The 12,667-nt window shown below is 43.5% G+C and overlaps 1 protein-coding gene across 1 annotated transcript; it reads left to right on the top strand.

Annotated features, from left to right (window-relative positions):
* Positions 1 to 3,044: 3,044 nt before the first annotated feature.
* On the top strand, positions 3,045 to 6,337 carry LOC306974770 (protein FAM177A1-like). Its single transcript, XM_079572158.1, has 5 exons — positions 3,045 to 3,196; positions 3,706 to 3,915; positions 3,988 to 4,054; positions 4,223 to 4,320; positions 6,003 to 6,337. The coding sequence occupies exons 1-5, from the start codon at positions 3,128 to 3,130 to the stop codon at positions 6,207 to 6,209; spliced, it is 651 nt and encodes a 216-aa protein (XP_079428284.1). The 5' UTR covers positions 3,045 to 3,127; the 3' UTR covers positions 6,210 to 6,337.
* Positions 6,338 to 12,667: the final 6,330 nt, after the last annotated feature.

The raw sequence follows: 12,667 nt of genomic DNA, 5'->3' as shown, positions 1-12,667 counted from the left end.
AGCACAGAAATCTGTTCAGCCGCCGCCGCCAGACGCTCGATCACCAAAGCTCTCAGCGTTTGGACTTTAGACATTTTCACAAACTCAAACCGGTGGTGAAGCCTCAGCCTGAACAGAGACGACACAGAAAACAGTGAGATTTAACAACTGTAAAGACGTGTCATTAACATGTGACATTTGGGGTCATGGCTGTTTCTCTCTGTCATTATAAATAAGGCGACTGACCTTTATATTAGTGATTGAGATTGAATGTAAACAATTCAAATTTTGACCAAAATAGATACAGACGCATCTCTGGAATCGCCCATATATGGTCATGTTTGAAAACAGTTAAGGGGGAAAACAATTTTGAAAAAATGTAAATTTTCTCTAATTATTCAAAAACTACTTTAACAAACGCTGAAATATGAATATAGTTTCTACTAAATAAAGATACAAAGACATGGGGAGGAGCAAAGTGGTTCAACAGCCCATAAATACATGAATAACAGAGAATGCTAACATGATGCTACATGTTAGCATCGGGCTAATGCTAACGGTTAACTAGCGCTAGCTACAACTGCCGTTTTTTCACTTCTACTGAACAATCTGCTGTGAGAAAATATCCATATGGGCCCGATTTACACCTGACTTTATTTATGTGATAAATAAGTTGATATTCCTCCAGAAAATGGCTAAAAAGAGGGAAAATTGTGTTTCTCTAAAGATTCTATTTTCCCCCTCGGTGAAGCCACGCCCCCTTCTATGACGAGAGGCCGCCTGTAAATATACACAATATTTACTGTCAGCGGCAGCGTCGTCCTTACAGTTCATTAGCAACAGTTTTATAAAACAGACTTTGCATCAGTTCGTCAGTATTTCACTTTGTAAAATCTTAATTTGTTCACTGTCATTCAACACAGTGCAACAAACACAATCCCAATGGCACGGCTAAAACTTAATCTAAACATCATGATGAAAGGCAACAATATGAATGTTTTTGACAATCATATTTAACTATGGGATCATTAAACACTGGGCTTACCTGTAAAACCTCCTGAAATCATGAAATCACTGCCAACATCTGTTCACTCACAACAGAGAGAGAGAAGCGTCGCTGCGGTAACGCACTTTCAAATAAAACACAAACAAACTTTGGTTTCCATAGATGCCATAATAGTTCTTTTAAAATGGAAATAAATATGTAGGAATGGAATTTGATCCTAATGTATGAAGCAAGGATTGACATTTCTTTAAGTATTTATGCCAAAGATCTGTAACAATCCCCTCCTGGAGCCGCCACCTTAACGTGGTGGAGGGGTTTGAGCACCTGAATGATCCTGGAGCTCTGTGGTCGGGGGCTTTGTGCCCCTGTAGGGTCTCCCAGGGCAAACAGGTCCTATAGGTGACGGGTCAGACAAAGAGCGGGTCAGAAGCTCCTTATGAGAGACCAACAGGCCCGGTTATTCATGAGGCCGTCCTTCTGTGGACCCAACACCTGCAGGAGGAGCCATAAGGGGCCGGTGCAATGTGATCTGGGAAACTCCAACAGCTGCCCCCACGACCCGGCAACGGACAAGTGGAAGAAAATGGATGGATCTGTAACAATAGTTCATGTGGACTGAGGCGCTTGTTTTATTATTATATTTATTTGGTAAAATACAAATATTGTCAACAATGTCAAATAAATATTTTTAAAATTGTCCAGTAAATGAAGGATTGAGGCTCATGAGTGTTTTGTAAATCACTGTTAGATTTAGCTGTCGATGGAACTGAGCCCAAATAAAAGCTTAAAGCTGTAAAAAGAAATGAACTGGAGCCACAGCCTGTTTTCTCCTCATTGTCACTGTCGCATCAACACCACATCTTTAACAAGGCCAAACTCGCGCCCAGACATTCTTAATAGTCTATGTCCTGTCCTGAAGCACCCGTTTTCCAGCCACAGCCCCGTGAAGAGAGAGAAGTCAAGGAAACAGTTGTAAAAGTGTGTGTTTCCGCAGGGACGCTGTTAAGAGACTTGTGGCCAGGGGCCGATGCCCCACGTGCGGCCCCCGCCCCTTTGCAGCTCTCTGCAGGCCCCGCCCCTTTGCAGCTCTCTGCAGGCCCCTCCCCCTGTGCAGCTCTCTGCAGGCCCCACCCCTGTGCAGCTCTCTGCAGCCCCCGCCCCTGTGCAGCTCTCTGCAGGCCCCTCCCCCTGTGCAGCTCTCTGCAGGCCCCGCCCCTGTGCAGCTCTCTGCAGCCCCCGCCCCTGTGCAGCTCTCTGCAGGCCCCGCCCCTGTGCAGCTCTCTGCAGGCCCCGCCCCTGTGCAGCTCTCTGCAAGCCCCGCCCCTGTGCAGCTCTCTGCAAGCCCCGCCCCTGTGCAGCTCTCTGCAGGCCCCGCCCCCGTGCAGCTCTCTGCAAGCCCTGCCCCTGTGCAGCTCTCTGCAGGCCCCTCCCCCTGTGCAGCTCTCTGCAGGCCCCGCCCCTGTGCAGCTCTCTGCAAGCCCCGCCCCTGTGCAGCTCTCTGCAAGCCCCGCCCCTGTGCAGCTCTCTGCAGCCCCCGCCCCTGTGCAGCTCTCTGCAGGCCCCTCCCCCTGTGCAGCTCTCTGCAAGCCCCGCCCCTGTGCAGCTCTCTGCAGGCCCTGCCCCTGCCCCCCCCCCTCTCTGCAGGCCCTGCTGTTTATTTGGAATGTAATGAAATCATAAACTCTCATTTACAAATACATAATGCCACTGGTGGAGGCATACTGCCATCTAGTGGCAATAAGAGCTAACTGCAGTTCTACATGTCACAGATGGAAAGTCACGTTATTGTTGCAGAATTCTATGTCTGGGCACGAACACGACATTTACACCTAACCCTGACAATAGTGTTTGTTTTGTATCTGAGAAAAGTTGCTTTTTTGTCCTTTCTTTTTTAATATTAAACCTGTTGTACAATAATTGTGCGGACTGACAAAGGCAGACTTCTCCTTTCCTGTGAATGCCCATCACAGCTGCATTAGGCTCATTCTGGCTGAGCTTATGGGTCCAGATCATGTCCAGATCTGTCCCGATGACGTCACAGCGTCAGCGCGACGGCACCACGCTCAGCACTTCCGGGGCACGCAGCGCGGCGCAGAGGCGTAGTGGGCGCAGCCTGATCCCGGGATACAAAGAAGAGCCACAATGGCAGATATCTCTTTGTATCTCACCAACGTCAACGTGTCCGTGACGCGGAGCATGGACGGACAGGAGGTGAGTGGAGCTTCCTCTGCCTCGGTCAGGGTTTCTGTCGGCAGGTCCGCGGCTCAGCGTGAATGACCCTGAGCCGAGGCTGAGGACTGAGTCTGGGACCACTTGTCAACACTGTCTTTGTCAGGTTGTCATGTTGTCATGTTGTGATGGTGTGATGTTGTGTGGGACGCACTGAGACGTCACTGTCAATAACAACGTGTGTAGAAACAGTGGAACATTAAGACTGACCTCCCTTAATCCTGTGGGAAATAAAGTGCCAGCCGTTCAAATGAAAGTGTGCCATGCCATGCTATTCCCTGCTGTGCTTCTAAACAGGATTTAACCTATTGGCTATTCTCCTCCAGTCATTTGTCCTTCTGAGATGGTCAGTGCAGTAAGTTTAGTTTGAGGAGAATGTCTTATGAGGAATGACACGTTACATTGCAAGCGTTTTATACAATATGTGAGCAGATCTGTGTCCATCAGCCCTGAATGTGAATGTTCTCTTGTTGTGACTGCTCCTTGTGAAGAGTTCCAGCCCCAGCCCAGTGCGGGACTTCGAGAGTGTGGAGCTGGGAGAGCTGGAGCGAGCGGAGGACAGTGCCCGGCACAAGGAGAAGCTTCCGCGGAGGATCATCCACTTCTCCAGCGGCGAGACCATGGAGGAGTACAGCACCGACGAGGAGGAGGAGGAGGAGGAGGCTGAGAGGAAGGACCTGCTGCCCCCGTCCGCTCAGGTGGTGAGTGGCAGGAGGGTGTGAGGCACAGACTGCAGGTAGGTTTTGTTTCACCTGTTTCGTTCTTCTCTGCAGTCCAAGATGACGTGGGGGCCGTACTTCTGGTTCCACATGTGGAGAGCGGCCACGTCCACAATCTCAGGTTTGTTTCACCACGACTCTGTATGTGTGAACGTGACTTAATGTGCTGCATAGTTAAGACATTACATTTGACTCATCAAGCGTAACTAGAAATATTAAAAAAAAACCTTTGGAAGCTACTTGGAGAGAAGGAGTGAATGTATTCAGTGTTGAACTGTGCATTTTCCAGCGTGCGACTACTTGGGCGAGAGGATGGCCAACCTGTTCGGCATCACGTCGGCCAAATATCAGTACGCCATTGACGAATACTACAGGATAAAGAAAGAGGTGTGTTTGGAGTCTACTTCTGAGTGTCTGTTTTGTGTCTGAGTAGTTGTGGAGTCGAACCCATCAACTAAAATGCACAATCGCCTTAAAGGGATGTTTCAGGATGTTTGACATAGGGCGTCGTTTCCTCGTTATCCAGAGTGTTGCTGATTCTGGAGATATTTTTTCTTATATTTGAAGTGGTGCTAGGCTTGTGCTAGGCTAGTGCATTTCTATGGTATCAGCTAGCCTGCATTAAAGGGGGGGTATTATGCAAAATGGACTTTTCCAAGCTTTCCTTCATGTTATTCTGTCGCTCCCTCATTTAAAACATGGCTGAAGTGTTGCCTTGGCACATTCACGTATTTCTGAGTCATCTGTAAAAACTCTGATGGCGGCCATTTTAGGGATAGGTTTGCCTGAGTCCTCCTAGGAACGCCCCCACCTCCTGGAGACGCCTCCGAGCTTTGGTCACCAGCCGAGTAACCAACCACTGCTCCTCAGCAGAACCCCCTCCCCACTGATGCCACAGACAGCGTGTGGAGGGGGCGTGTCTAAAGGCTCAGAGGTTCTTAAAGAGACAGAGGCCTATTTCAAGACATTCACTACGGCCATTTTGAGAGAGACATTTTATACAAGGCAGTTATTCTCATTTACTGCATTTACAGACCAGCAGAAGGTTTGTCATCATTGTAGTGTGATATAGACTGGTGCTATGGAACTGGAAAAAGCAGAACACCCCCTCTTTAAAAACAGTGCGACCCCACAGAGCACCTGAGGCAAACCACTTATAACACCAGACTAACCATATAAATGTCTGTGTCCATAGAATCATGTTTGGAATATAACTGAGCTGCATCACATGAACGATTCGCATTTTGAGGGACTATTTTCTCGCAGATCACTCCGCCGCCGCGTAGCTTATACAACCACGAAGCTGATGCTGCTCAGATATAAGTTATTTTAAATGACTCCATGGACACAGACATTTATATGGTTAATCTGGTGTTATAAGTGGTTTGCCTCAGGTGCTCTGTGGAGTCACACTGTTTTAATGCAGACTAGCTGATACTGTAGACCCGTGTTTTTCAACCACTGTGCCGTAAGATGTCGTCTGGTGAGCCTTGGGGAAATTACCTAATTTCACCTAGTTGTTTTTTTTCAAACAAATGCATTATTATCCACAAATAATGCACCGTTTTCGAGTGTCTGTGTTGTCAAGTGATCGGCAGATATTATACTCTTCCATATCAGGTAGTTAGTTTCTTTGAGACAAGAGATTTAGTGATGTATTGAGGCGTTGTGGCGAGCGAGACTACACGGTGTTCCTGGTCAAGACACTTTGATGAGAAAATGTTCTGTTGGTGGTGGCGCCTCGGGATTTTCTCAATGAAAAAAATGTGCCTTGGCTCAAAAAAGGTTGAAAAACACTGCCGTAGAAATGCGCTAGCCTCGCACTAGCCTAGCGCCACGAAGAACTGCATGAATTACAAAAAAAAACATCTCCAGAAATCAGCAACACTCTGGATAACGAGGAGATGAGGCGCTATGTCAAACATCCTGAAATATCCCTTTAACCCAGAGGACAAATGATCCTGTTGGGACAATGTGCAAATTTCAGTCAGATGGATCGATAATTTTGCAATATTGATCACTGTGCACATGTATCACCGAGCTGCAGTAACAATAATTGGTTATAACAGAGAGAAGAGGAGCAGGAGGAGAGCCGTCTGTCCGAAGTGGCCGAGCGAACTTTCGATCAAACCGACGACGAGGAGGAGGAGGAGGCGCCGGCTCCCGCTTCACGACGGGGGGACAGTTCCGCCGCCGACTCGGGCTTTCAGATCGAGAGCGAGAGCCGCGCTCCCCCCAACACGATCCGAGTCCCGGCGATCGTCACGGCGACCTAAGAGGACGGACTCGGACTCGGACAGTAACGCCTTTATGTCATAGAAGAAGGAGCACTGTCTTGTTTCACCGAGCACTGCCATGCGGTTTGTGTACGGCACGCGTTTCACTGGGCGGTCGGCATCTGGATCAGCACGGCAAAGGTTTACCAGCAGTGAAAAGATCTTTTTACACTTTCTTTCACTGAAAACATGAGGGAAATATCGATGCCTGGGCACACTCTTTGTGAGCTAACGGACATAGTGAGCAGCCTTGCCCCGATGACTGAGGGAGTGCACAGGCATCATGACATGGCATTATTATTTAAAGGAACAGGCCAGCGTTTTTCCATACTGAGATATGTTCTTACCTGAGCCTTGCCGAGTTCTTTAGGACCTGTCGGATCTTCCCCCGTGCCTTCAGTCCAATGGCCGCTGGCTGCCCTGCTTTTTGACCACAAACGTGGGGGCCGCCATTGCTCCGCCGTTGCTGCAGTACCTCCATATCGCCGCTAGGCCCCCATTGAAAAGCATTGGACTTTAGACATGTTAAAAACTACTTTAAAGCCTGGTTTCAATTGTTTCAACACTAGACTAGGCCAGATCTTCCTCCTGAGATAACGCTGAGTTAATAACAATAAATGAAACCAGGCTGTTTTCGTCATATGAATTTTTGAAATCTCGTACTTAATGAGGGTCGAACTGTTAGCATTGGAGCAGCGCGAGCTACACGTCACGCAAGGGCCGAGTCTACGGTGAAAATCCCGCCCGTATGCCCTTTTTAGGAACATGCTTTGTCAGAGCTGGGGAGGCGGAGTCTGTAAATCCGCCATGACTTCCCCCTCGACCGTGGTCATTATGGTAAACGGGGAGGAGTGAGCATAAGACGTCCATTTTTTCTACAGTCTATGCTTCAGTCATGTAAACACAGCGCAGACGGCGTTAGCATTTAGCCTCTCCCTCTCTCCTCTATAGCTCCAAAACAGGTCAAGATAGAAGCTACCAAGCTCTTCCACGTTTTCCCTATTTAAATATGGTTACGTGAAGTGTTCCACTACAAAGTATAATTACACACAATTAAACAATGTGGATTTTCTGAGCGGATAAAAGGGGGGACTATATTGTAAGGCGTAATAATACCAGGAGTAATTTGGCATCCGCACAGTAAAGTGAAGATTACTGCGCGGATTTCGAACTACTCACATTGTTTAATTGTGTGTAATTATACTTTGTAGTGGAACACTTCACGTAACCATATTTAAATAGGGAAAACGTGGAAGAGCTTGGTAGCTTCTATCTTGACCTGTTTTGGAGCTATAGAGGAGAGAGGGAGAGGCTAAATGCTAACGCCGTCTGCGCTGTGTTTACGTGACTGAAGATCAGACAGGTCCTAAAGAACTCGTCACAGCTCAGGTAAGAACATATCTCAGTGTGGAAAAACGCTGGCCTATTCCTTTAACCCCCCCCTCTCTAAGATGGCGACAACATTGCCATAACATACTGAACCCGTGCTGTACCCAGTGGAAATGACTCTGATATAGCAAGTTTGGCCTCAGTGGCTTCTTCAACACTCCAGCGATTGATAAAACCACACGCGTTTCATTTATTAGCGATGTTGTGTCACCTTTTCTTTCATTTAAAGCAGCAGTCAGGTTTTATCAGTCGCTAAACAGAAAGCCATCGCTGCTGCTTCGACACTGTGCCTAAAACACGACGACAACAACAACACAGCCAAGTTTCTAACATGTTTGACAAAGGTCTCCGTCCTAACACGTGACGCAAACGTTGAGTGTCACGATCTGGACACGTCTGTGCGTTGTTTACACCGGCGGCTCCTCGCGAGGCCGGTCACTCACTGCACTGTCTGTTAACACTGCTACTCAACGAGTGGATGAAGTTCTATATGTGTGGATAGTTGTGTTTGCATCAATCATTTTAACACTAAACATGTGACTACTGAGTTGATATTTGGAACTTTTTTTATACGATGATTTAAATGAACTGACTGAGCACTTATCTTCTGTTTGGTTTTACTCGTATTTTGTATTAAGGCTTTATTTATACAGGTAATGTTTTGTTAAATAAAATGTTTCTCTTTTGAAGCTTTCAGGATGTCATTTGCAGAACCTTGTTGTGTTGTTATCCTTTCAGTCTGCAGCACGATAGACTGTTAGCATGGCTGTTTCATTCATGACTTCTACGGAGCTAAAGAGGCTGAGGACGAGTGACGTTAACCTTTAACCTGAAGCACATTCTCTCCAGTTCAGCTAAAGTTCAGCCTGTTGGCCTCATTTGAAAGCTAAGACCTGCAAAATGGATCGTAGCTTTTTTGCCGCGTTGTCGCCACGTTTTTCTCACATTTTTGAAGAGTTTTTGTCATTTACTGCTGCTTCTTCCATCACCTTTTTGTCACGTTTTTGTCACGTTTTTGTCACGTTTTTGTCAGGTTTTTGTCGCTTTTTTGTCACTTTTTTTGTCACTTTTTTGTCGCTTTTTTGTCACATTTTTGTCACATTTTTGTCACGTTTTTGTCACTTTTTTGTCACTTTTTTTGTCACATTTTTGTCACTTTTTTGTCAAGTTTTTGTCACTTTTTTTGTCACATTTTTGTCACTTTTTTGTCACATTTTTGTCACTTTTTTGTCACATTTTTGGCGCTTTTTTGTCACGTTTTTGTCACGTTTTTGTCACTTTTTTGTCACTTTTTTTGTCACATTTTTGTCGCTTTTTTGTCACGTTTTTGTCACTTTTTTGTCACGTTTTTGTCACATTTTTGTCGCTTTTTTGTCACATTTTTGTCACGTTTTTGTCACTTTTTTGTCACGTTTTTGTCACTTTTTTGTCACTTTTTTCTCACTTTTTTGTCACTTTTTTGTCACTTTTTTGTCACTTTTTTCTCACGTTTTTGTCACGTTTTTGTCACTTTTTTGTCACGTTTTTGTCGCTTTTTTGTCACGTTTTTATCACTTTTTTGTCACGTTTTTGTCGCTTTTTTGTCACGTTTTTATCACTTTTTTGTCACGTTTTTGTCGCTTTTTTGTCACGTTTTTGTCACTTTTTTGTCACGTTTTTCTCACGTTTTTCTCACATTTTTGTCACATTTTTGGCGCTTTATTATTGTGTTTTTAGCAAGTCATTGTCGCTTTTTTATTGCGTTTATGTCAAGTTTTTGTCACTTTTTTGTCACGTTTTTCTCATGTTTTTCTCACATTTTTGTCACTTTTTTGGCGCTTTTTTGCCACGTTTTTGTTACTCTTTCGTGGCATCTTTGTTGCTTTTCCATCACTCTTTATCCGTATTTTAGTCACTTTTTATGTTGTGTCACTGTTGCTTTTCCGGCACTTTTGTCGCGTTTTCATCCTCGCTTTCGTTGCTATTTTTGACACTTTTTCCGAGAAGCTTTTAGATTTGGGTAAAGCCAAACTGGATCACGATATTTCAGATCATTCCTGAGTCCAGATGACAGTTTTTCCCACGTCACACACAAAGACACACTGTCCCACGATGGAACAATGAGTCTGTGTGGTCCGGTCTCCGCTCTCTGGCCTTTCTGCACAGAGTCCTCATTGAGCGGCCCCGCTGTCCCGCTCTGGACTGGACTGACTCGCGGTCCACATCAGCCTCCTCACTGTATCTCGTCATCACAGCACACGCACCCAGACAAGGGACGCTCTGTTACTACGGCAACGCCAGGAGACACAAACACGTGAGGATTCTTTCTGAAGTGATGACTGATGCAAACGCAACATTCAGTCTGCCACAAGAGGGCAGTGTTTACTATTAGTGATCTTTCCACTAGTTACCCCCAGGCTTTACCTAAATCTAAAAGCTTTTCGACTGGAGCTTACAGCCTGTAGGCCAATGTCATCCCTCATTTGACCTACAAAACTGATTGTGACGGTGTTAATTTTGACAACAGATTTTATTTTAGTTTTAGTCTTTTGACTAAAATGTAATGTAATTTTAGTTTAGTTTAGATTTAGTCAAAAAAAACGTTTCAATTCTAGTCTAGTTTTAGTCGACTAAAATTACATGTCAATTTAGTCGACTTATATTAAGACTAATCTAGTGGACTTTGCATTGATAATATTGATTATAATCATGTTTAATGTTGTTCCTCTGCTTCATGTTTCTGCTCCACATGAATAAAGCTCAGAGCTGATCCTTTGGCAGAGAATTTACATGATCTGAGGCTCTTTCAGACTATACTATATATTTTTATTTATTTATTGACCTTTATTTAACCAGGATAGTCCCACTGAGATTAAGAATCTCTTTTCAGGTGAGTCCTGGCCCCAGAGGGGAATCTATTGTACATGTTTTTTTTGTTTTTTTTTACTATACTACAGTCAATAGAAGTTTGGATGATTTTAGTCTCTCCTTTTCATTTTTATTTAGTCTTATTTTAGTCGACTCAAATATCTGGACATTTTAGTCACAGTTTTAGTCTCATGAGAAACTTTTCATTTAGTTTTAGTCCAATTTTAGTCACAAAAATATCACTTTGACTAAAATTAAGACTAAATATTTTAGTCGATGAAATTAACAGTGGATTGTGACTTTTTTTGTGCGTTGTCTCCGTGTTTTCGTCACATTTCTAAAGCCTTTTTTGTTGGGTTTTTGTCTTGTTTTTTGGGGTCATTTTTGTCTCTTTCTTCATTGCTTTTTCGACGCTTTCTTGTTATGTTTTGTCTCCTTGTGTCACTTTTTAGTCATGTTTTTGTTGCTTTTTTCTCATAGCTTTTCCAACAACCCTTTATCTCTTTTGTTTTCTTTCCTTGTAGCAGAATTATTCATTTTTTAGTATATTATCAAAGCAGACATTTGTGTGGGGAAAAAAAGCTTTCAGGCATTTTCATCATTATTTATTGATCATTGATTAGTTATTGCTTTACCACATCTATATTTAACACATAAAGTCGCACCAGAGACACCAAGTCTTATATTCTCTCTATTAGAGATTTATTAAAAAACATATTATTATTCACAGAAACACTATTTTTTATGTCATTTCTACCTGAGGAAAAAGCCTATAAACCTCTTAGTCTTGTGAAGCATGAATGAGCCTTTAACCAAGTGCATTTTCTAGCGCCTCATTTGAAAGCTAAGACCTACAAAACTTTACCAATACATTTCTTTATTCAGCCATGGCGTCATTACAGACATAATAATAACAACAACAACAGCAACAGCAGAATATTAGATGCTGAACAGGAGCATGAGGAAGACATGCCCCCCTTTTTTTTTTTTTTTTTTCAAATCTGAGCTGGCTCTGAACAGAAAATCAATGACTGTTTCAAATTTGTCAAAACATTGGTTCTTATGTTTCGTTGCCTTCGTATTTTCCAAGTAAATTTTTTTTTATACATTTGAATAAATGGAGTGATCGTGTTACATTATTTTTGAACAATGTCCAAAGAATTCCATAAACTGATCCCTTTTCCCAGAAACCCCTTTTGTTTTTGGGAAGTGTGTGAATACGGTGCCCAGAAATGGCCCTTTCTTCTGTTGTTGTTTCTATCTGTGATTAACATACATTTGTTTTGAATATGTATTGGCACCAACTTATTTTTCAAGGCAAGTTTATTTGTAGAGCACAATTCATAGACAAGACAATTCAAAGTGCTTCACAGTTGCATAAATACAAGAAAACAAATAGGATCAATAAAAACATCAACATAAAATTAATCAATTACAGTAAAAGGCAAGAGTGCAGATAAAATACTTTCAGTCAAAAAAGAACTGTTTTCAGCCTGGATTTGAACATTGTCAGAGTCGAGGCCTGTCTCACATCCTCATGAAGACTGTTCCAGATTTTAGCTGCATGAAACTGAAACGCAGCCTGACTCTGGAACCACCAGGAGGACCTCCCGGAAGTTCTCAGGGCCCGAGATGGTTCATACGGCTGTAACTTTGGTGCTAAACCATGAAAAGACTTGTAACAAGCAGAGCTGTTTTAAAGTCTATTCTCTGAGTGACAGGAAGCCAGTGCAGAGACCGGAGCACTGGACTAATATGGTCGTGTTTCCTGGTTCTTGTCAAGACTCGAGCAGCAGCGTTCTGGATGTTCTGCAGCTCTGACAGCTCGTTTTTTCACTCTCCACATAATTAGTAGTATTTTAAATTTGACCAATTCATTAAATAAAAGTCTGCAGTTTCATAAACAGTTTGTTTGTGTCTCGTGGAACTTTGAGAGTCACAGTTCTTATAGTTTTCTTCTGGAGTAAGAACAGCCTTTCTGTATAACTGGTGCCTTACCCCACACTTCAATACAGTCTGTTATATAAGGAACTATTAAGGTTGAGTGTAAAAGCTGTAATGAAGCCTCATCCAACCTTATATAGGAAACCAATATTTTTACTAACTTTACCTTTGATGTGGTCGATATGAGGCTTCCAGCTAAGTTTGCTGTCTAGACACATTCAATATTTACATCTTCAATAACTAGTTTTGTACAGGCAACTCATCTAAATGTATCTGTC

This window comes from Gobius niger (genome assembly GCF_951799975.1).
Source record: "Gobius niger genome assembly, chromosome: 15".
Classification (NCBI taxonomy): domain Eukaryota; kingdom Metazoa; phylum Chordata; class Actinopteri; order Gobiiformes; family Gobiidae; genus Gobius; species Gobius niger.
The sequence above is the reverse complement of the archived record's forward strand: the minus strand, read 5'-3'. Positions and strand labels throughout refer to the sequence as shown.